Genomic DNA, 23,486 nt, shown 5'->3' with positions numbered 1-23,486 from the left:
ATTAGGGCCACATTAGTCCAAATAAGAAGAGCTCACTAAGGCTACTTGGCTTAATATAAGCTGCAAACAACCTCACTGAGAATGTGAAGATTTGTATTTAGTAAGACAGTATTTCCAGTGTACTTACAATCACCAGAGTGCAGACACATCTGACTATCCTTGTGTATTTGCTTCTCCTTAAAATCTCTTGGCCTAATTAATTATAAATGACTTTGTCCAGGGGAAAATTGCAGCGAAAATCAGGCTTGGCTGCGCACCATAATGAAGCCAGTATTTCATCTAGATTTTTTTTTTTTTTCTTTAAATAAATATTGATCACAAAAGCCTTTGCTATCCAAGTTTTGTACTGGTCTTATAAACAGCAGAAAAAGCATATCCCCACAAACACACAAACCAAACAGACACATCTTTAATTCATAACTGCAATTACCTTGTGCAAGTCAGTATATCCTTCATCGTAAGAGCCAAAGCTGTTTAACAAAATAATTAGTCTATTGTTACCTAAAGCAAAATAGGGCATTCTTAATCCAACTGGGGCTGTCCTCAGCGACACACCCCGGAATAATTGATGCTCTGAAGAGGTGATGCATGTAAGGAAGCGCAGGGAGCCCACAGTGCTTTGCACCCCAGAGACTCACACAACATCCCACTGTACCGCAAGCACTACGCAGCTGTTGCTCTGAGATGGAAGCCACCGAATCCACACCTTCCTCTTGCTAAGTGACAATAGCATACCTCTTATATTTCCCACAAACTTAGCTCTCTTCCTCCCTTCGTTTTGCAAGAATCCTTGCCAAAGCCTCACAGATTTTATACCATCCGTTTACTACAACCCAGCCACTCATCTCTCACATATTTTGGAAGAGACAAGATGGAAAAGAGAAGCGTTTTCTTCTCTAGCAATCTCCCAAAAGACCTGAAACATTTTCCTTCACAGCTCTATGTTCTTTCTCTCACCTTGTACACCAAAGTCCTCTTCTTCCAGCGTAGTCTACATTGGTAAAACCTTTCTCAACTTTTCCTCACTCTTGAGTAATCTAACATTTGGCAACTTCACCAAACGTTAACCTTGGTGGCTGTTGCTCTTTCATTCACTACCAGGCAGTTTATAAGTACAATTTGTGAAATAATTCTAACCTCCTTTTCTAATAGCTGGCATACTTGATGCAAAGAGTCTGTAGAGCTGGGGGAAGAAAATATCACAGGCATGGCTACACATCACAGAGAACACCAAAGGGCAGACACCAACTGCTTTGCTTTGCAGTTCACCTTTAGTTAAAGCCTTGCAACAGTTTTGGCAGCTAGGTAAGTTACCAGATGGGCAGAAGGAGACCCAGAGAGATGAGTAATTACCCAGCCAGTTAGTAAGAATCTGGAATAAAACCCAGAGGCCCTGTTTCACACTTGTTCTTATGTTACACCGCCTTCTATACCTCCCAGCCATGCCAACTTGAAGTCAGTATGTAATAATTTATGTGCTGTCCTACTTTGTTCTTCATATCCTTTTCTGAAGGTCAGTCTCAGAAGAGGTTTGCCCTTTCCATCCAACCTATAGTCAACCTAGAGACCTAGCAAAGATGATCCCAACCCCCTAAATTTTCCATGTACTTTTTTTAATCCTTCCAACAAGGATCAGTGCAGTCAGTTCCTTCTGCAAAACTGTAACATGAGCAACTTTAACCTATTTTCAAAAATATCATTAGGATACCCACCAATGAGCTAAGTAATACTGCACTAGACACTGAAAACAGAGATCCTACAAAGATCCTCAACATCAAGAAAAGTATTTCCGATTATACCATTCTTCATCTGACCTGCAGATGTCCAACATAACTCATTAGAATTTTAATTATCATTAATAATTGTAACCTTCCAAATTCTCTAAACTTTTATTAGTGGCCTATATTTTCATGTATCGTTAAAGAACACTCCTCATATCACAAACTTGCTAAGATCTATGCTTCTCAGTATATTGAAATGGGTATTAAAAAGCCAATATTCATTTAATCTTGTCTGAATTTACAATTATGTTACGGCTTACAAGTAAATAAAATACATATTCTCTGCTATACAAACAAAACTTGTAAGAAAAAAGCTGCAATAACGATGACAGACCCCCTCTTAGCACTCAGAAAAGGCTGCATGGGTAGCAGTCTCTTGGGTCTCAGACACCTTGGGCCAGATATTTAGGACACACTAAACAAGTGCTTTCTTATCCATGATTATTTATCCACACTACATTGAAACATGAATTTCCTTTATTTCACAAAGGATTCGCTCACATACTGCACTAAGGAACCACAGATCTCCACTAACACATACTGACTACCCTAGATCTCAGCCAGAATGATATTCAACACAGCAGGAAGGTCCACCTCACTTTTTTCCTGGCGGTCCCCCAAAGTTACTGAGCTGATGCTCAGCAAATACAGCTGGAGTGCTGTGATATCAACCATGGAGCCAGATCACTGCAGGAGCACGAGGGAGGAATAGGAGGAAAAAAACAGAAAGGGTACCTGATATGTACACAGAATCCTTTTAAAATCATTTTATTCAATTCCCAAATCCTCACTTCAAGTACTACACAACAGATTATCAGAGCCCTGCTGAAAAAAAAGTTATTTATATTTCTGCATTTGTGAGTCCAAAGCATCCTTTACTGCAAAAAAAAAAAAATGGAACTAATTTTTCACTTTGAAAAATTGATTTGAATTTGATTTTAGCTATCAAAACATTGTAAAGAACTAATGATCTCTGGTTAGGTCAGTTGAATTTGGACAGCTCATAGACTGATCAGCTCCTTGCTCTGTGCTAAATCAAGTACACCACCAGATTCTACACTGCCTTGGTTGAAAAGGCATCAGAGCACCCACAGCTTATGGGACAAAGAGAGAGAATGACATCCCAGCCAGTTAGCCACAGCTTGATTTTAAAAAATTCTACAGAAACATCAGAGAGAAATTTAACTGGCTTTAGCCAATAAGAACAAAGCACCAAAGCAAAATAAGTAGAAGAAGTCTTGGCTCATTCCTATTAGTCCTTATTTCACTGATACAGCTTTTTAGTACACACACACACTTGGGCCATCTGGAACAACTGCAGAAAGATGTGACAGCACCGTTTTCCCCTCTGCATCTGTTTCAGGAAAGGCTTTTTAAATTGCAGCACCATAGGAAAAAGCAACTCTTTTTTTCCTCTTCACAAATACTAAGATATATTGGACTAAAAGGAACAGTTTAAACATATTTGTCCCCTATTTGTGTTTGGTGAACTTGGAGAGAGAGAAGAGAGAGAGAGAGAGAGAGAGAGAGAGAGAGAGAGAGAGAGAGAGAGAGAGAGAGAGAGAGAGAGAGAGAGAGAGAGAGAGAGAGAGAGAGAGAGAGAGAGACAGATAGATAGATGACCAAAAATATTTTTTTTAATTTTTAATTTTACAAGTCATACAAACTTATCACAGGCTAGCAATCTGACATTACAATCTCTATACATATACAGAATGCTGCATTCTTTGAATTAAGAGGGTACTTATAAGCATACATTTATCATCACAGCCAGGATATCTACAGCTGCAGTAACTACGAGATCACGGGTCATTTAAAGACACTCTGTCTCCCTGTGACACTTTCTCATGCTCTCAATATACCCCACCACACCTGTGAGCTAAACTGCCACTCCTCCTGAACCTATCTCCACATATTTACTTACTCGCTTTCCTTTTTTTTGGTTTAATAGGAAAGTAGAAAAGGAAGCAAGGAAGCAAGAAAGCAAGGAATTTCCCTAGCAGAACAGACGGAGCTTTCATCAAAGGCAGCACCACAGCAGCTCTCCCAATATCTGCAGCAGCTTTCCTGCTTCTCGTGCTAGGCCTGACTGACCCAGAGGGCTCTACACCCTGGCTGGATCCTCCTGGGCACGCTCAGCCTCCATGTGCGGCTCCGGCAGCTCCGCGCTGCCGGCGGGGGCGTGCAGAGCCCCCGCACCCCGCTCCCTGCCGGCTCCTCCCGAGCGCGCTGCGCTGCGAGGCTGCCAGGAACGCCGGGCAATCCCACTGCAACGAGATCTGGGGCGGAAGAACGGGAGGAAAAGAGAAGGAGCTGTTTGTTTTTAAGCTACTCTCGCATGCCCTGCAACGCACAGCCAGGAAATTGAGAGTTAGCAGTAGAGCGCGTCTGAGGCCATTACAACGCTGCGAGGCTACAAGTTGCAGGAGGTGACGGGGGCTCGGCTCGGAAGAGGCCGCCGTGTTGCACCTACCCACCCTCCCTTCCTCCACTCCCACCCGTGCCCCTCACGGGGGCTTCCACGTCGCGGCCGGGCACGGCAGCCGCGGGCGCTGTTCCGCACCCAGCGGCGGCTTCACAGCCCGAATGCGGGGCGGGCCGGGCGCGGGGAGCCGCGGGGGCGAGGGGCTGGGCGGCGGCCGCCGACTCACCCGCGCCGTGACCTTGTAGACGGTGTGGCCGCGGGGGTGGCGGCGCGGCTCCGTCACGGTGTAGAAGCGGGCCAGGTCGGCGCCGCGCTCCCGCGGGCTCAGCATCCTGCTGCTGCCCCCGCCGCGCCGCCCGCCCGGCCGGCACAGGCGGAAGCGGCGCCCGGGAACGCCCCGCCCCGCCCGGGCGGTGCCGGGGGCCCGGCCCGGGGAGCCCCGCCCGCCGCGGGGTGCTCGGATGCTCGGGGCCCCGGCTGGCGATCGCTCCCCGCGGAGGAAGGTCCGCGCCGCAGGGATGAGGCCGAGGTGTGGCGGCCCAGACGCGGCAGGCACAGCCCCGCGGCGGCGGTCCAGCCCCGTGCCAGGTGTTCTGCAAGGGCACGGCCCAGGGGAATTTACACTTGGGGGGGACTGACCGCCGAGCCCCCCGCTCACACAGGCACCCGTGGCCTCTATAGATCCGTAATGAGCCCCTGGTGCGCCGCTCCCAGCGTCTGCCGTGGGCTATTTTAAGCAATGCTGCCCTAAATCCATAGGCCTGTAACGCAGAAATGACTCACGGATTTTAAAGAGGAATGCTGCCAGAAAGGCAAGTTTGATGGTTATCGAGTCACCATGTTTTGTGTGTTGTGTCCCCTCCGGGTTCTTTAAGCTGCTCCTGGACTTCTCCCTGCGGATGGGCTCCCGTGCGTGCATAGGCCTGCAGAACACTTTGGTCTTAGGAAACGCTCCAGGGTTTGAGGGGCATTGCTTCAGTTCTAAGGAGCATAACTTTGTGACACAGGACCTTGTCCTTTTGTAACATCACCTTTGATTTCTTGTCTGTAGTGGGGCTTGTACCAATTTAGAACCTTAGATTATATACACTGTTTCGATTTTTTTTTAAATCACTGTAGTTTCATTCATTTAATTGCAGATGTTTAAAAAAAAAACCAGCTTTTCCTTACTAGGTTATTAATATCTCTGCTCTCATGCAGGTTTTTGACATAAAGTATTTAATATAAATACTTAATCACGTGTCTTTGTGAAAGATGAGAGTCTTGTACTGAACTTCATAGTAAGCAACTGCTTTTCCTTTGAGGAACATTTTCTTAAGGAAGAGGGAAGAAAGAGGGCATTGGTTGTTAGCAGCTCACTTCTCACTCTCACTTCTGAGGAGGGAAGAACATGTCCTTAACATCTTGTGCTGCTACATATAACTTCATGGAAGTTCTATAAATTATCAAAAGTTTGCAAATTCAAGTACTTGGGGGAGAGAGTAACTAAAGAGACAAACACATCAGGCTTAGGAAATGCACACAGCTGAAAACAGAAAGAAGCAATGAGAGTATTCATTTGAAATTTGCCCAGCCCCTGCACATTTCTAGGCATCTGCTGCTAACCACGTTTAGAAAGCAGGAAACTGAGCTCAGTGGACCATTGATCTGAGCTACAGTGGCTGTTCTTATGTGCAGCATAATCAATCAAAGCATCCCTCAGTGACTCAGTCGCCTCCATTCACTAGGGAGTTTCAAAAGCTCAAATGACTCATAAAATAATTTGGCTTCTACTTACAAATCAGAATTTGGAGATACCTAATTCTGCAGAATATCTTTTGACATGGTATAGCCAACACAAAATCGTAATCAGACAGAAATAAAAAAATCAGTTAAGTGTTACTGGCTTATTAAGACTTCTCTAGGTCAAGGCAAGAAAAGCTAGTAACACTGAGATGAGAAACAATTTGCATCATATTTATAGGTTAGTCTTTTTCTTCTGTTTTGTCTGTTACACAACTTCCATGTTTTTTTAGTGCATCTTCATTTTTATTAAAACCCAAAACTTCTGTGATTTCTTTTTTTTTTTCTTCAGCATCACTACTGAGTTTATTACTATGTAAAAACATTTGAAGTGACAGATCAATTTGTGTGTCCCTGAGCAGGTCAAAATATGGAAAATAACTGCATGTTAGGTGTAGATTCTGCTCCTAAAAGCAACAGCAGTTGTTGTTGCTATGGTTTTGGCTTACTGTCTTCTGTCCTAGAAGTACATTTAAAAAATAAGAATACAAAAATTCAGAAAAGAACAAACCACCAAAACAAGATGGTCTTGAAAATGAAGTTGGGAGATCCTTTACTACACATGTGTTATGGGGCTACTAGATACACTCCCATATGTAAAGGAGTAAAAATACCCAAAGGTATTTTTACCTTTCACCAGTAACTCATGTCCAAGAAATGGAAAATCCAAACTGGATCTGACATGTTGCCTAACTAGCATGTTCATCACTGCATTATTTTGTCTTCCCTACCACTCCTGGGAAAACTTCAAATGTTATTTAAAGTCACTTTTATGACAGGTATACAAGGAATGCAGGGAAATAGTATTTTACTTGATTAAAGTTCCTGCACTATTCAGCACTGTAATTTTTCATATGCATTCTGCTACGTTTCCTTACAGTAAACAGGGCCAGCATTTCCTCTGTCCTCAGAAGACCTCAAGAAAGTGTTCTCAGTGCTTACTCAGGCAACATCGGCAGAGCCAGAGGATTGTTTCTGCAGCTGGTAAGCAGCGGTGGGTCTGTCAGCAGGGTCTGCAGGGCAGGCAGGTCTCCCGCCCATCTCTCTGGCCAGCTCTCCTCAGCAGAGCACCTTCAGCTGCATTTTAAAACCTGAAAACCTTGAAACGCTTGGATGAGTGGGCTTTGGGGTTTTGTTCTTCAAACACTAAGCATGGTGCTGCTGCCCTGCAAATAACCTATGGCACCTTGAAATATATGGCAGCTCTCTCTCGGCGCCTTTGACCCTGCAGGAACACACTGTGATCCCAGGGAGAAGACCACGTAAGGAAACTGTCACAGAATGTGCTGAGTTAGAAGGGACCCACAAGGATCATCAAAGCCCTGGTCCTGCACAGGACATCCTCGAGGGTCTCATCATGTGCCTGAGAGCATTGTCCAAATGCCTCTTGAATTCTGCCAGACTCGGTGCTGCGACCACTTTCCTGGGGAGCCTTTTCTAGTGCCCCACCACCCTCTGGGTGAAGAAACTACAGCACCAACACAGTGTTACCTCCATTTAAACGCTTCAAAAGCCGGCAGTCAGGCTGCCTACACGCCGGTTTTGCTGCGCTCCGGAGCGAGCGCTGCGCCGGCGCGGCCTCCGGCGGGAAACGCGGGCTTGGGGGCGTCACCCGCCCGGGGCCGAGATGGCGGCCGGGCCTCGGCGTCGGCTGCCCGGACTAAACATGGCCGCGGGCCCGGCCCTTGGACTACAAGTCCCAGGAGCGAGCGGGAGGGCGCGGCGGCCGCTGCCCGTGCGGGTATGAGGCGGCAGCGGGGCGGCTGGAGCGCGGCGGCCGGAGCTGGCGGTGCCCTGGGCTGACCCCCTCGGGGGGCGCCGGGGCTGCGCGGGGCCGGTAGCGGGGCCCGGGCCCGCCGGGAGGTAACCGGGGCTGGGGGCGCTGCTGTTAAATGCCCGCACTTAGGCCGAGCAAGGCCGCGGTAAACAGAGCACAGCGCGGGGCGTTGTGCTGCCGGGGGTGGGGGGCTGCGGGGCCGGGGGTTTAGGAGGGAGCAGTTTCTCAGTGCTTTTCTGTAAAGCAGGTGTTTTAGGGAAGGTTGTAAAGGAGCGATGCCTCTTTTTGCTTCATAGTAATGCTGTGGTGTTCCGGGGAGTGTTTTGTTTTTGTGTCTGCCGGACTACATCTGGTGCGCTGTGGCGGAAAAGGGTTATTTCAGGACAAGCGGGTTTTGCTGGAAGTTGTATTAGCGATTAGAGGGTGTCCAAAGGAGGGGCAGCTAAGATGGTGAAAGGCCTTGAGGGGAATCTGTGAGGAGCGACTGAGGTCATTTTCAGCCTGGAGCAGAGTGAGGGAGACTTCATGGCAGTCTACAACTTCCTTATGAAGGGAAGAGGCAGGGCAGACACTGATCTCTTCCGTGTGGTGCCCAGTGACCGGACCCGAGGGAACGGCCTGAGGTTGTGTCAGGGGAGCTTTAGGCTGGATATTAGAAAAAGGTTCTTCACCCAGAGGGTGGCTGGGCGCTGGCACAAAATCTCTTAGGGAAGTGGTCACAGCACCAGGCAGCCTGACAGAGGCCAGGGAGCCTTTGGACAATGCTCTCAGGCACATGGTGTGACTCTTGGGGTGTCCTGTCCAGGGCCAGGAGTTGGACTCGGTGATCCTTGCAGGTCCTTTCCAAATCAGCATGTTCTGTGATTCAGTGATTCTGTATTTCAGCTTATTTCCTCAGCTGAATGGCAGCTGGGAAGTTCTCACTTCAATGCAACTTCAGGCATAACAGGCTTTGCTATCTTTTGCTTATAAGCTCAAAATACACCTTATTTAAACAGTGAGGAAACTGAGATATTATTGTCACTCAGCCTTCCTTCCTGTGATTTTTTTGACAGATTTCTTTCTTCTAAAGAAAAAAAGAAAAAAAAAAAAGAAAAAGGAAAAAAACCACTTATTTTTCATGGCTTTAGTTGCTGAGCCATGGTTTGGTCTCCTGGAAAAGAAATAAGAATGCAGATTTAGTCTTAAGCTGGTGCTAGTGATGCCTTGAGACTTAGTATCTTTATTTCCCTGTCATGTTAGCTTTGGGATTTGAGCCAAATCAATGGCTTTCCAAACAAAGCTCTGACTGCTTCCAGGAAAGTGATCCTCTCATTCCTTACAAATAGCCTTATGATAAAGTTAATGCAGCATGCAAAAATTACCTTTTGTAAAGGTCAGTCCTCTGAGCACTTGAAAAATCTGACACTTGAATTCATCAAGGCAGATAGTAAATTGTAAATAGTTACTGGCATGGATAGAGTTTGGACACTAAATGGCACTTGTAAATCTGAGGGGGGAGAAAGGATGCAAGATCACTTTGTCAAGTCCCATTTTGCATGTCATTTAGATAAATGTTCAAATACCTTGTATATAAGTGTTTGGATATCTTGTATGCATTTACTTGTAGAGAAGGAGTATCTTGGGGAGGTCCTGACCAGGATGACTTGGCCTCCACAGCTTTCTACAGGCGGATGTACTTGTCTGCCAGTAATGAAACTTGTGCTTTTTTGGTAGACACTCCATGCTGCCCCGCCATGTGCAGAGGCTGGGCAGAGACTGGATCACCCACTGGAATGGCTCCCAGATACTCACCTTCAACAGCCCAGTTTCCAGCAGTATGAGATGGGCCGGACACTATCCTCCATGGGCCTCATTTCCACTCCCTATTTCAGCTGATTTTTCAGCAAACTGGAGATTCCCTCCATTTTTTGGACCTTGGAGACAATTTCAGAACTCCAATTGGCACCTTGATAACTACACACAAAGTTGTTGCTTTCACCTACCCAGCCCCAGTATGAAATCTGAGGGAGAAGAACCATTGACAAAGAAGAGAAGACTCAGTGCCCAGGATGATACTTCAGGTCCTGAACAAGAAACAAACTTGTCTAATCAGAAGGAGGTATCTTGTCTTTCTGTAGCACAGAATGAAGAAATACATGGCAGCAAGAAAGGTAAAAGATGCTCTTTGCTCATTTTCCATGTTTATTTGTAATCCTAAGTAACACCAAATGAGTTAGAGTTATGAGCAGTAGTGCCTGCTCCTTTTGAGTTACTGTTTTTCTTGGCATCCCTCTCCGGAAGACATGTCTTAAAAATGGTCCAGTTTTGTAATGCTGTTTAGTCTGCAGACTTGTATTTTGTGCTGTCAAATAGTCTACCACAACTAGGTTCACTACACTTGGCAGTAGAACACAGTCAGTTGTATGAGGAATTGTCCAACTTGGAGAGTCCTGAGCTTGGTTTAGACAACACTCTCATGTCTCTGTCACCAGGTCATGTCTGTTAACCTGGAAGCTCTAAAAAGCAAAAAGATTTGGATGACTTGCTGTAGGGCTGAGCTGGGCTGGCAGTTGTATAGCTTCATTCCTTGTGCTGTGCCTGAGATCATAAACCTTACTGGACCTAAACTGGTTTCTTTCCAGACCACTTGAGTTATCTGTGACCTAGAAAACTGAGAATTAATGGTCTGAGTTTTAATGGTGCTTGCTTCCAGTGTGATTGTGTGTTTTGTTCTTATAGCTGTATTCTGCCACTGGCATGTTAGCAAGTTTTGTGTCAGATCTGACACATCTTACAGAGAAAGCATTTATCCAGATAAATACAGGAAGAAGTGCAGGGTTGTCTACTGGGCTCAGTAACAAACTTCCATGAAACTTCAAAGTGTCTGTGTTAGCTTATTACAGATAAAATCTTGTACATAAATCCAAATATTTTTGGATTTTTGGAGTCTTGTGTTTATTCAGTTTTGTCTAGTGTGCAACAAATAGAGGGACACAGTCAAAATTGTTGCCCTCTTGCATAAATCACTTCCTTAGCAAAATAAACTGAAATGGTATTATGACTCAAAAGAGCAGTAGATGCTATCAGCATCCCTAAGGGATTTTTAGACACAAATACCCATAAGGCTTAGAAACATCATATTCATCTTCAGGTGCCAAAGGAAGGGACTTTGCTTCGTGCCTTAATTATTGAGTCCTCTCTTAACCCTTCTTGACATACCTTTATCTGAGAGTATGGCTGGCATTGTGGTCCTTCCCAGCCACCCTTTGTAAGGTGATGCTAATTAAAGATACCTGCTGAGGAGCAGTGTGGCTTCTCTCCCACCACAGAAACAGAACTTAAAGCCTCGCTGTACTCATTGCAAACTCTGTAAAGTCCTGAATAATCTAAGCACAGCAATGAAAATTCCTTCTCAAATAGGACAGATGGTAACAGCTACAGCTGCAGTCTGGCACTGGTTGTGAGCACAGGTAACTGTGGATCTCACCTTGCTCTCAGGTGAGGTTAGATAAAAAGGGTAAAAAGCATCTCTTTGAGTTTTTAAGTGGAGAAATACATTCCTTAAAAAGAAATTGGATGCTTAATGATGGGCAGATATGTTATTAGGAATTTTCCTAGTGATAATAAGTATGAAATTTTAAACAGAAGAAAGGTGGAGGAAGCCTTTTCAGAAGTTCTTGGTAATTCTGAGACTTAATAATTTCTTGATTTCTCAACTCACTGAGGAAAATGGGGTTCATTATTTGTTTTGGGACTTCTGTAGTAGACTCTGTTGCAGCTTATGGCTGAGTTTTACGGACTGTACGCAGACTAGAGGTGATTGATGGATTCCTAAACCTTTGTTAGTCATGGATAGAGAAATCAACGAGGTGCCCATATGCTGCCCTAAGGAGTGTATACCTAGACTGGCATATACAATCTCTGCTGAGGCGACAGTGGCCTAAGGCAGTGTAAGACTCTCAGCAGACTGGATTTGGCTCACCAGTTTGACAGCCCATCTACAGGAGCAAGGGGTGTAGTCTGATTGCAACAATCTCCTTAGAACATGCCAGTTTCCCAGTTTCAAAGCAGTTGAAATCCAGGGCATATAATGGTTTTGTGCTGTTTGTCTTGAGGTTGGGGGTTTTTTGTTTGATTGATTTTTTAAAATTTTTTTTTTTTACTGATGCTTATATAAAATCCATCTTAAACAGAAGGTCTGAATCACTGCTAATTGAATAAGCTTTTAGAATTATTTAAGTGATTTGAAAGACAAATAGTTGTCAGTAGAATGATTTCCAAAAGCAGTAAGAAGTCATGTGGTCTATAACATAATTTTTTTCTGCTTCATGTGCTTTTAACAGGAACCATCAAAAGACACTGGGAATATTTCTGTCAGCAGAGTAAAACAATGAAAATCGCTAAAAATAAAGGATCTGACCAAAGCAGTATAGCAAGCGAGGCAACATTTGATTTTACAGTCATGTCCTACAATATTCTCTCACAGAATTTGTTGGAAGACAACTGTCACCTGTACAAACACTGCAGGCAGCGATTGCTATTCTGGACATACAGATTTCCCAATATCCTACAAGAAATCAAAGAGCTGGATGCAGATGTGAGTAGAAAATGAACATGTGGATATATCTTAATGATGAACTTAATAATGAAGAAGCAAATTCTGCTGCTCTGTACTGAGATCTGAAAAAACACTGCTGTGGTTTTGGTTGGTTGTGGCATTTATTGTTTGTTTTTGAGGACGCATAAATTATTTTAAGTCTTGATCAGGAAATCAAGTCAGTAAAATTTTGCTTCAGCCACTGTTCAGACCAACAAAAGCTCAGTGATAGAATCCATCTGGTTTGTGTCAGAAAACAATACTGAAAAAGGTAGTTGTATTATGGAAGCCACAGAAAAACAGCCTTGCACCATTTGAAAAATGCAGTTATGTTACTATGCAGCCATAAATCTGGAAATTAAAGTCCCTTCAAGCTCTTCCTTCCTAATAAATTTATACATCCTGTATGCATATATCTTTACAATGAGATACCTTGTGTAGCTTTCTGAGAGGAGCAGCTGCTGTCAGACCCTGGTACATGCAGGTGCCCTTTCCACAGAGAAATCTCTTGCTAAAGGACATAGATTTTTAACTCTTCCATTGGTTGGAACTGTAACCCTAAGTGAAGCAGAGACTTCAGAGTGTTGCTTGAGATTTGATTCTCCCTTGAGAACTTGAATGAGCTAATGTCAGCTGGGCAAGTGGAATGTGTTGCTGCAGTTCAGCAAGCAGGGAAACCTCTTCCCCTTTGGGAACTCAGTCCTTTGTCCTCAGTGGTGGCTATAAATCTGTGTTACTGCATTGTGCTGGGGAAAGGCTCAGAGATGCTCACAGCTGGAGTTGGACTTGATAATCCTTGTGGATCCATTCCAACTCAAAATGTTCTGCGATTCTGTGAACTCTTTTAAATTAATATTTTGAGTTTGAGCATTGATTCAGGTTCTTATAATATGGTAGCTTGCTTTCCACCCTGTAGTAGGCCATTTGCCTCTTCATCCCTTCTCCCTGAACCTTCCCCTGAACTGGTGAGAATGTAGTAGCAAGTTACTATTTTGATTCAGTTTAATCTCACCTCTGAAAATGTCTGAAAAAGGGTGGGAGGAATTGGGGCCTTCTTCATAATCTTAGGGAGCATTTTCTATTGAAGAGTGAATTCTTTGGTGGGATTACGATAATTATAATAATAATTATATAATAATATAATAATTATTACTATTATCAAAAAACTTCTGAATCTGTTTTTTTTAATACCTGTACAGACTGGCCAACAGAGATATGCTGTGGTAATGTTTTGATGTACTTACTCATACATTTTAATTGTAAACCTTTCCTTAGGTGCTCTGCTTACAAGAAGTCCAAGAAGACCACTATAGAGCAGAGATCAAGTCAAGTTTGGAATCCCTGGGTATGATGAAACTAGGACCAATACATTGTCTTTTCCCCTGCGAGGGTAACTTGTTACCCTTTGGGACCTCAGTACTAGTTTCCTCAAAAAAACCTCACATATATTATAGAATCAAGTCTTCTGCCGTCACATGCAACAACGTTGTGCATCTTCTTTGATAAATGCATAAAGTGCTCTCTCAAAATTACCCTAATCTTTTTTACCAGTGTATCTGTTGAGTTGCTCTTCAAGGGCATGTTTTTATTGCCTTAAAACCTTCCAAATATCAGCACTAAATGTCAGTATATATTCATTAGGTTTTATACAAGTGCTGTCAGTCAGTCTGAATAGACTGTCTTGTCACTATCCCTCGTGATTTTATGGAAGGAATGTGTTGCTAAGGGTTGATTCCGTGGTGGTTTAACCCCATCTAGATCCTTTGTGCCCTGCACCACCTTCCAGTCCCAGGGCCCTGCTTCCACCCTGGCACTTGTTCTTGTCTGATGCCAGGAGGATGTGGTAAAGGAGCAGCATTGGACTGATACTTTTTTCTCTTTTGGTTAGTTGGGGTAGTCTAGCTCCCAGAATTGCATGTTTGCAAAGAGAGTAATGGCAGTACTGACTGAAATCCGCTTGAAACGTGAAACAACACAGTGAGGCCAGGCTTGTTGGGGGCAAGTGAGCTTGTAGCTACTGTACAGGAGGATCTGGAGCTTGCTTTAGCTCTTCCTTTCCCCATCCTTAGCTTCCAGATGCATGTCCTGCCCCTTATCCTGGGCTAGTTCTGGCACTCACTAGTGAAATCCACCAGTCCTGCAGAATGCTATCCAGACTAATTTTATTTTTCTGGGTTAATTTTCTGTTGGATTACTGAGTTAGCAGTAAGTGCCACAGCAAGTGGCAGGAGCAAGATGGCCTGAATCTGGGAGAGGGGAATGGGAATCCCCTGTTCCAGCACTGGTGTGAGCTCACTACTTCATGAATTCATATGCTCTGGGCAGGGCAGAGAACATTTAAAAATGGCAAAAACCTAGATACTGTTTCAAGATGGATTTTTTTTCCTTACATAGATAAGGTCTTGTTTAAATCATCTCAACATAAAATGAAGAAATTGGCAAATCACTGGATGGACTTTCTAGATTGACTTGGTTGAACTCCAGTGCTGTCATTCGATAAATGTCTCTGTTTCCTTGGTAAAAGCTTGCCACTTGCTGCTCACTGGATAATTGCATAATTATGTAAATGTTTGAGACTTTTGTTCCATGAATCATTTTAGACATTGACTAATGACTTAGCATGATTAAGGCTTTTGATTTGTGATGCTTCACTGGTATTACTCCTAAATTCTTGTAACATCCAGAAAAAGCTTCAATGCACAAGACCACTTTTATGTGACTGGGGGGCTTTATTTGTTGTGTTTTTTTCCACACGAGGAGATAAGAACATGGCTTGTGGCTTAGAGTGTGTAGATGTTTACACATTGCAAAAGGTATTGGATCAGGCTTCCTGTCCTGGACTAGCCTCAGGTCAGATTAGGGCAGAAAGAAAAGTGAACACGAGTCTGTGTAAACATCATACAGACTTTGATATTTCAGACTGGAGGTTGACTATCATGTGAGAAAAGCAGCATGAGATTTTTCTGATTTTTCTTTTGTTTTAAAATCTCTGTGCAATAATATTTTATGTTCTTAATTGCCTTTCTTACAGGATATCACTGTGAGTATAAAATGAGGACAGGCAGAAAACCTGATGGCTGTGCCATTTGTTTCAAAACTTCCAAATTTAGCCTGATTTCCTCAAACCCTGTGGAATTTTTTCGCCGTGATATCCCACTCTTGGACAGGGACAACGTTGGACTGGTGTTGCTGCTGCAGCCAAGATTTCACTGTAAAGCCAATGCTGCCATCTGTATTGCCAATACACACCTGCTGTACAACCCAAGGAGAGGGGACATCAAACTGACCCAGCTTGCAATGCTCCTGGCAGAGATTGCCAGTGTTGCCTCTCAGAAGGATGGCTCCTTCTGCCCAATTATTATCTGTGGGGACTTCAATTCTGTTCCTGGCTCTCCACTGTACAAATTTATAAAGGAAGGAAAGTTAAATTACGAAGGACTTGCTATAGGGAAGGTAGGCTGTGCTTCTCACTTCTCACCAAAAAAATTGCTGATTGAAGAGAAATATTTGAATGGTTCTGTGATTGTTTCCATTGCAGTACCTCTCATAGTGCCCTCTCTGCAGCCTGCAAAGCAAAAGTTATTGCAGTTGAAAAAGCTTGGATATATTAGCTGTGCCTTAGGGAATATTGCGTCCTCTCCCAGCATTCTGAAAGGAAAAATTCAACAGCAGTCATTCCTGAAACGTAGTGAATCCACAGGATGATTTTATCACTGTATTTAAGCGTCCCAGTCTTTAAGGAGGATTAAATAACCACTTAATCAAAACCTACTGTGTGCTCTGTTGGAAGATGACTCTTATTGTAGATAAACTTGGTGACTACAGTAATTGTAAAAGCAAAGCTGCTATTAGATGCTGAACCTCAACTGTTTCATATTAAAAGATGTCTTGTTGTGAGCTCTTGTATGCAGCTGTTGGTGTGTCACATGCTAAGTAATAGGAGTGACTGAACTACATAAAATGAGAAAACATGACAACAAAATAGCCCTGCTGGGTGTTCTTTGCTAGTAGGGATTCAAGCCCCCATATGACTTGACTTACTCCCAGAAGGATCAGCATCTTCGAGCTAAAGTGTCTGCTGGGTAGCTCTGTATGCTGAGCCAGTGCTGTCACATTGTTAAAAGTGTCCTTGGAAGTATCTCAGTGTCACAAAAACCATATGGTACCCACAAAGAACTTGCTACAGATAAACAGAGTGGATGTACATAAATGGTGTTACTTTTACAGGGATTTGACTCATTATAAAATAGTTATTATAAGTGGCTGGGCCTTTTTCTTTCAACTTTATAAAAAATGTTAATTTATTTCAGTTTTGTTTTGTGGGGTTTGTTTTTGGTTTTTTTTTTTAATTGTGTCTGAAAAAAACTTGTGTTGTCTTTCTCAGGTCTCTGGACAAGAACAGTTTCCAAGGGGACAGAGAATCTTATCTATTCCAATTTGGCCAAAAAAATTAGGTATTTCACAAAACTGTGTATATGAAGTAAAACAGCAACAAAAGGAAGAAAGTGCAGGTCAGTTTTTGGATTAATGAATTTTTGTGAGCCTTTGAAAGTACCATTCAGCTAGTACTGAAAACCATATGTTCTGTTTTAGTGGGGGAAAAACAGTGAGTCTTGAGCTCACAAAACTTTCTTGTTGGGCTCATTCAAGTGATTTCTTCACATAAATTTTGCAAATTTGAATCTTTATGAGATAATAGTTAGAAATTTCCCTTCAGGATTTGGTGTGTAGTGTCTAAACTCCTGTGTTGGCATCCTGAAAGCCAGCTGTGCTGTGACTGACAGGAGGGAGTTGAAGGAATGCAGCACATGGACAGAGTGTGAACCTGCATTCTGCCTCAGTGTTTATGAATTATAGTGTTGGCATTTCATGGAACACTTGGGAAAAGCAAGTGATTCATTGCTGAGTATGGCTACATCTTTCTTCCACTGTTTTTTATTTTGACAGAAAAAATAATTTTAAATTAATGGAACATAATATTAGAGTCTTTGGAGGGGATGTTACTAGTGGGACTGAATAATTTAATCCAGCTTGGTGAATTGTATCTCGCCTGCTGTAAAAATAAGTGTACTTAAAGATACTTATTTTTCCTGTAGCTTTTCTGCAGCTCTTCAGTATTGGTCTCACTTATATCCTATTTTAAAACTAAATTTAATTTCTTTTTGTTTTGCAGGAGAAAAATTGGAAGCAGCAAAACCAGACAACACTCAGGAGATTGTAATAGCATCTGAAAAGTATGTATTGGGGAAAAATATGGAAGTCCTTAGCTGGTTAATTGGGGGTTAGTTTTGGTTTTAGACCAAATTTTATATCTGATTCCAGCTGTGAATACCTGATGATTACCCAACCCAGTCTGCCCTTTTGGCAAAAACATCATTGTTCATTTAAACATTAAAAGGCTGATCAGAGAGCAAAAGACTAGAACTGGCAATAGTGGAATGTGTGTTCTTTCAGGAAGTTGCAGATATTTTTTCAGAATGCAGGGCTGAGGTGTGAGTGCTGTTTAGAGGCTACGTTCTATCTGCTTATTAAAATAATGCTTCTGGCATGTTGTGTCACTTCTTGCCAGAGCATCATCCTCTGTAGAGAGATTGCAAGAAACGTGAAATCAGTCCAGTTGCAGAAGCTATGTTTTTAAAAGAGGGAGAGGGAAAAAAAAACAGTGTTTTCCAGCTGCTATAGTATTGACATATCTCTCTCTTTTTTACTGTTTTTGATACACTTTTTATGTTTATGTTTTTACTTTTTATGTTTATGGATGTAGTAAAATACTATAATGCAGTGTGAAACTGGGATGAAGGAGGGAAAGGAATTGGAAAGGTCATAAAATCTTCCTTGTCATGAGTTCTGTGGGAGAATTTAAGTTCTTTGAGCGTAAGAAATGTGGAGTAGTATGGATTTGGTAATGCAATTTTCACTCAGAAGGAGGAAGCCATGGCTAGAATGCTGATGAGGAAAATGTAACTGCTTTTTGAAAGCAAGAATATATTTGCATTTACCAAACTGGTAAAGGCATATAAAGTAAGGCATAGAAGAAGGAAATTGCCCTAAATGTGTGTGTGGGATGTCAAACTCCAAGTCAGCCATTTCTTACCAGAAATGAGATCTTGGTATCACTGCAGATAGTCATATGAGAATCTTTGGTGATGAAAAATGTGTCATGGCATTTCTGAGAGAAGAAATAGATAAAAAACAGGAAGCTCTGTGCTATGGTTTAAATCCATAGTATGCTGAATGATTCTTGAAGGGTTTTTTCCCCTCATCTTAAAAGGGATGTCATGTAACAAAAGCAGAAATTACTACGTGTCTGTGTTGTACCAACTGGCATGTTTGCTCTGAGTCAGGCAAAGTAACATGCTAATTTTTTTTTAATTGCTTGGGTTTCCACCAGAACACATTGCAGCCCAGGTTTAAAATGCAAGATGAGTCAGGTACAGCTGAGGGATGGATGATTTGCAGAGATGATGGAAGCAAATGTCTGAAAGACAGGAGTTCTTTTGCTGAAAGGTGCAGTTTTGCAGTTTGCTTTCAAGATTGGAAAGACAGGTGAGACAAGATGGGCTGAACTGAAGAGGAACAGACAAATAATGGGGAGACAGAAAATGGGAGCCTGAATGGAAGAAAGACATAAGCATAGCCTAGCTTGGAAGCTTGATACCTCTAGCTTGGGGGAGGAAAAACCTCTAAAAATCTGAAATTCTTTTTATGCTGAAGGGCCTGGTTAGATGAGTTTGTGTTTTGTTGCTTTCATATGAGCTGCTTTCACGGACATTCTGCCTGCATGTTGGGGAGAGATTGGTGAGTGAGGACATGTGAATGCATACAGAATGTATATGGAGTTGAAAGCTATCTATAATTAAAGTGTCAGCTAAGCCAGTTCTGATCAGCTCTTTGACTTGAAAATGCTACCTGCATTTTGCCTTCAGAGTTTTAGGCCTCTCACAAACGGTTATGGGATGGCTTGCAGGAGAGAAGCACTAGTTTGCATATTCAGATAATTTATTTTGTTTGTAACCAGGAACTATTAGGTATTTCTTCATTGCTTATTCCTTCTTTCAAGAAAATAAAGTTCTTTCCTTTGATGTCTCTTTAGGTTGTCTTCAAAATTGCAGCACCATTTTAAATTGTCTTCAGTCTATTCTCATTACTTCCCTGAAACTGGGATACCAGAAGTGACAACTTGTCATTCCCGAAGTGCTGTCACCGTGGATTATATTTTCTATTCTGCAGCAAATGATAATAGTGCTACCCATACTTACCAGCCAGGTAAAGAAACCAACTTTTAATTTTCATCAATGTGAAACAAGAATATTTGTTTGTTGTTGTAAGAAAAGTATAGTGATAATTTCATCCATGTGAAGTACCTCAGAGGTTTGTGGTAATGCTTTGAATGTCAGCTGTTACCTGAGAAATGTGGCTGGCCTTGTCAGCTACCACAGCTGGACTTGTAGTGCTGCACAGGGCAAACCTTTTCATCTGACTGAACATTTCTGTAGTTCCTGTCTTAGCATGGAGACAAGCTGGAGGTACAGGAAAGCAACAGTGGAAGTAGCACCTGAGAAATACTGCTGTCAGTAATGCAGGCCAGACCTACAGCAAGGCAGTATTCACAGTCATTTGATGGACACAATGGTGAACAGCAATTTATGATGTGCATTAAAACTGATAAAAGAACCATTTCCTGGCAATTTACTTCTCAGCTTGTCTTGCAGTAATTTCTGCCAAGTAACAGACTCTTGGCCTTTGCTCTGAGCACGGTCACTGGCACGGGCCCAGCTGTCACTCTCTGGTTTGCAGTTGCAGCAAAAAGTCACCAGATGGTGCAAGAAAGTCGCGGTACCTCTGTGGGACTTGTTCCGTCATGGGTATCAGCGTTTCTCCACACTTTACTGCTCTGGGACTTGTTCCGTGGGTGCTTCTGAGCAGTTTGCTTTCCATGCCCTCATGAGTTCTGTGTTTTATGCCATCAACAAACATCAGTATAGTGCTAACACATAAATGTCTCTGCAGAACTTGGAGCAAAGAAACGTGGATTCCATTCCTGCTCCCACTGCAGAGTGCAACTGATTTTTATAAATTAACCCTGTTTTCAGTATGTGGAATGAAAATACCACCTTCATCTCTCACAACTTGAGACTAGATTGTTAAAATTCATTGAGTCAATTCACAAAAGTCTAATTTGTCATGACATGCACAATAAATGCTACCTTAATGTAAAATGGTAAATACTAAAGCTTTGACTGAAAAACCACAATATGGGAAGTATTTAAATGATTTCTGAATGCCATGTGATTTAATAGAGTACTGTGTGATTCAGAGTGTGTCCCTGCACAAAATTTAATCCAAATTCACCTGTTTTTATATTTTTTGCATCATCATTGCTCCAGAAGCGATACAGCACTTCTAGCACTTTCTTTTCAAATAGATTGTTCCCACATCAGAGCACAGAATGGAACCAAACTTGAAGTTTCCAACTACTTTGAAATAGTATAGTTTTTATTCATGAGCTGTTAGAAATTAATCCATGGTTTTGATTTTCAGTTTTCTAATGACCTGGGCCCCTGTATTCAAAGTTGCCAGAGTCTGTACAAGTGAATTTTATGTGTGGTCTAGGCTCACTGATTGTTTTTTCGATTTAAAAGGTTTTATTTTAAAATATTCATGCTTTATTCTGTCATGTTTAGCCAAATACTTGGTTTGGTATTCAGGATTTCCTGTAATCAGGGTTCAGTATCTACCTGAGTTATGCAGGGCACAATTTTGCTGAGTGTTATGAGTGACATTAATCACTGCATGCAGACCAAGTTCTCTGTGGCAACAAACTGCTTCTTTGTAGATAGGCAGGTGCTGTCCCAAATGATAAATTTGTCTCAAGACCTGGTGGATGTGTGCTCTAGAGCTGCCAAGAGATCTTTATAGGGTAAAAAAGCTTTTCTTTAGAGCAGCAAACAGCTGCTGGGTTGTTAAAGGCTGGAAAGAAGGCAGATGGCAAAGGATGCAGCTATCGAACTCTCTAAGGAGTTTAGCAGTTGCTGGGTAGTCCTTTAAAGTATCTTTTGGGAAGCCAGTACCAGATTCAGCCAGGAAGTTCTGAATTTGCTGAGAACTTACACACAGAAAGTATTTCTGTCAAAAGTCACAGCTGCAGTTTGTGCTGGTCCTGAAAGCACTCAACTTGCCCAGTATCATCTCTGCATTCTGAAAGGAATAGGTATGGCTGCTGAGTAGTTGTCTAACTTGAATACATAGCTCAGGAAATCTAAATTTTACACATCTTAGAAGGATCTCAGTGGAATTTCTCCACCTGAGCTGAAAAAGCTGGTTGCTCTTTGATGAGGGGCAAATTGTGCCTGACAAATCTATTGGATTTTAGTGGCAGGGTTAGAGCAGTTGTGGAAAAGGGAAGAACAACTGATGCCATCTAGGTAGATGCCATCTACCTGGACTTGTTTAAGGCATTTGACATGGTCCTGCCCAACAGCTGGAGAGATGTATTTGGTGGCTGCACCACTTCATTAATTGTCTGGAAGAAAAACAGTTGCCATCAATGGCTCAGTGTCCAGGTGGAGACAAGTGGCATTCCTCAGTACAGGGACCAGTGCTGCCCCATTCCTGGAAGCCTCCAAGGTCAGACTGGGTGAAGCTTGGAGCAACCTGGTCTAGTGGAAAGTGTTCCTTGTCCTGGCAAGGGGGTTGGAAGTAGATGGTCCCTAAGATCCCTTCCAACCCAAACCATTCTGTGTAATTATGTAATACTTGCAAAACTTGAGCAGTGTTTCACTCTTGCATGAGCAGTGTGGTGTTTCATCTGGGGAAGGAGGTGGAGGTAGATTTCTTAGGTAGTTATAGGAATAGGTAGCAGGAGATAATAGAGATCCCTTCCTTATGATGAACAGTTAGGGAACAGAAAGCGAGAATACCTTCATCCTTATGAACAGAAGTGTCTGTATGACCTGCCTGCTGGGGAGCTGTGTGCTTGAGGATACAGAAATAAATGTTATGTGAACCAGTAACTCTAAAAAGATACTTAACTTCGCAAGTGTCAGCTTTGTTTAGCAATGCTGTTGTCTAAAGTAATGGACTGGATTATGTGAGGCTTTTTCAGGTGAGTTACAATGAACAAATAAATGCATTTTCCTTTTTACTTCTGTTTACCCTTCTACAAAACAGTGCCCTTCTGAATGCTTTGAGCTCTACTGATGAAACTCTACTCTGAGGGTCATAAAAGAATTTCTGAACTGTCTTACTGGTGATTTTGCATGGAACAGTAACAATTTTGGATTATTTCCTCCTTCTACATCTGTATGAACATTTGATATTTAATCCACACTGATGAACATTTCCTTTTGGTTTGTTTTTTCTAACAGGAGCAGAGGATTCTTTTTGTGGAGGTCTGAAACTTCTTGGCAGGCTGGCACTTCTAACAGAGAAAGATCTTTGGACTGTTAATGGTCTTCCCAATGAAAAGAACTCTTCTGACCACCTGCCACTGCTAGCAGAGTTCAGGCTTATTGAACGGTAATATCCAAAGGACTTTTGGTGTAGGTAAAGTTCCCTTTACTTTCTCTCTTCATGGGATGATTATTATTATTTTTTTTTAAAGGGTAATTGAAGCACTGCTGGTCCGGTTTAAATAAGTTTGCCTGCATGCTGATTCGTTAGTGTTAAGTAGACTTTCTAATGGGACTTTGCTTTTTTTTTAAAAAAAAACCAAAAAACTGTTTAATTTACGTTATGAAGTCTTTTAGGGAGAAAAAGAGAAGATTTTACATTAGCTGCCTCTTTGATAAAGGAAAACATCTGTGCCAGACTCAAAATGGCATTGTTTTTCATGGATATGTTGTAAATTATTTTTATTGTAAATCACAGTAAAAACAACTATTCTGAGAACTGTGTGTTTCTTCAAGCAAAAGGGAATGTGTTTGTGTGCCTGCAGCATTTTATAATGAGTTGAAAATAATGTTTTACTACAAATGTGCTCTGTGGACACTTCCATCTTAACACTTCTTCAAAGGAATTTACTCAGTGTTCTTGGTGCAGAGGCCACAAGATTGAACTTTCAAAGGAAGAAAGGCATATAGGCAAATATTTGTGCTTTAAGAATTTGCTGCTTAAAATTGTAAGGGCTTAAAGAGAAGTAGC

The 23,486-nt window shown here is 42.3% G+C and overlaps 2 protein-coding genes across 13 annotated transcripts in view; one reads left to right on the top strand and one right to left on the bottom strand.

Moving 5' to 3' along the window:
- Nucleotides 1-7,886, bottom strand: part of RPS6KC1 (ribosomal protein S6 kinase C1) — an 86,759-nt gene extending 78,873 nt beyond the window's left edge. Inside the window, exon 1 of one of the 7 annotated variants that reach the window (XM_086878628.1) lies at nucleotides 7,480-7,886. In XM_086878628.1, coding sequence (XP_086734754.1) covers nucleotides 7,480-7,485 — 6 coding nt within the window. In that variant the 5' untranslated portion in view covers nucleotides 7,486-7,886. Of the gene's footprint in view, nucleotides 1-4,432; nucleotides 4,605-7,465 lie in introns of those variants that run through there. The other 6 variants (XM_086878631.1, XM_086878626.1, XM_086878627.1 and 3 more) reach the window with 6 other exon arrangements.
- ANGEL2 (angel homolog 2) lies at nucleotides 3,908-23,231 on the top strand. Of its 6 annotated transcripts, none has more exons than XM_086878642.1 (10): nucleotides 3,908-4,210; nucleotides 6,869-6,972; nucleotides 9,482-9,918; nucleotides 12,091-12,344; nucleotides 13,620-13,689; nucleotides 15,376-15,797; nucleotides 16,729-16,855; nucleotides 17,518-17,578; nucleotides 19,438-19,610; nucleotides 22,712-23,231. In XM_086878642.1, exons 3-10 carry the CDS (start codon nucleotides 9,489-9,491, stop codon nucleotides 22,864-22,866), a joined length of 1,692 nt encoding a protein of 563 aa, XP_086734768.1. In that variant the 5' UTR covers nucleotides 3,908-4,210; nucleotides 6,869-6,972; nucleotides 9,482-9,488; the 3' UTR covers nucleotides 22,867-23,231. The 6 variants fall into 6 exon arrangements, with proteins under 6 accessions (XP_086734768.1, XP_086734766.1, XP_086734765.1 ...); XM_086878640.1 differs by lacking the exon at nucleotides 3,908-4,210 and adding an exon at nucleotides 4,626-5,018; XM_086878639.1 differs by lacking the exons at nucleotides 3,908-4,210; nucleotides 6,869-6,972 and adding an exon at nucleotides 7,581-7,729.
- Nucleotides 23,232-23,486: the final 255 nt, after the last annotated feature.

Source organism: Cyanistes caeruleus, chromosome 2 (assembly GCF_971803275.1).
Source record: "Cyanistes caeruleus chromosome 2, bCyaCae1.hap1.1, whole genome shotgun sequence".
Lineage (NCBI taxonomy): Eukaryota > Metazoa > Chordata > Aves > Passeriformes > Paridae > Cyanistes > Cyanistes caeruleus.
The sequence above is the reverse complement of the archived record's forward strand: the minus strand, read 5'-3'. Positions and strand labels throughout refer to the sequence as shown.

Bases quoted from the DNA above. Each gene is read 5' to 3' on its own strand.
- ANGEL2 (XM_086878637.1), top strand. From the start codon at position 8,291: ATGGCAGTCTACAACTTCCTTATGAAGGGAAGAGGCAGGGCAGACACT. The intron at 8,389-9,481 runs GTTGTGTCAGGG...CTTTTTTGGTAG, and splicing joins ACCCGAGGGAACGGCCTGAG to ACACTCCATGCTGCCCCGCC. The intron at 17,579-19,437 runs GTATGTATTGGG...ATGTCTCTTTAG, and splicing joins ATTGTAATAGCATCTGAAAA to GTTGTCTTCAAAATTGCAGC.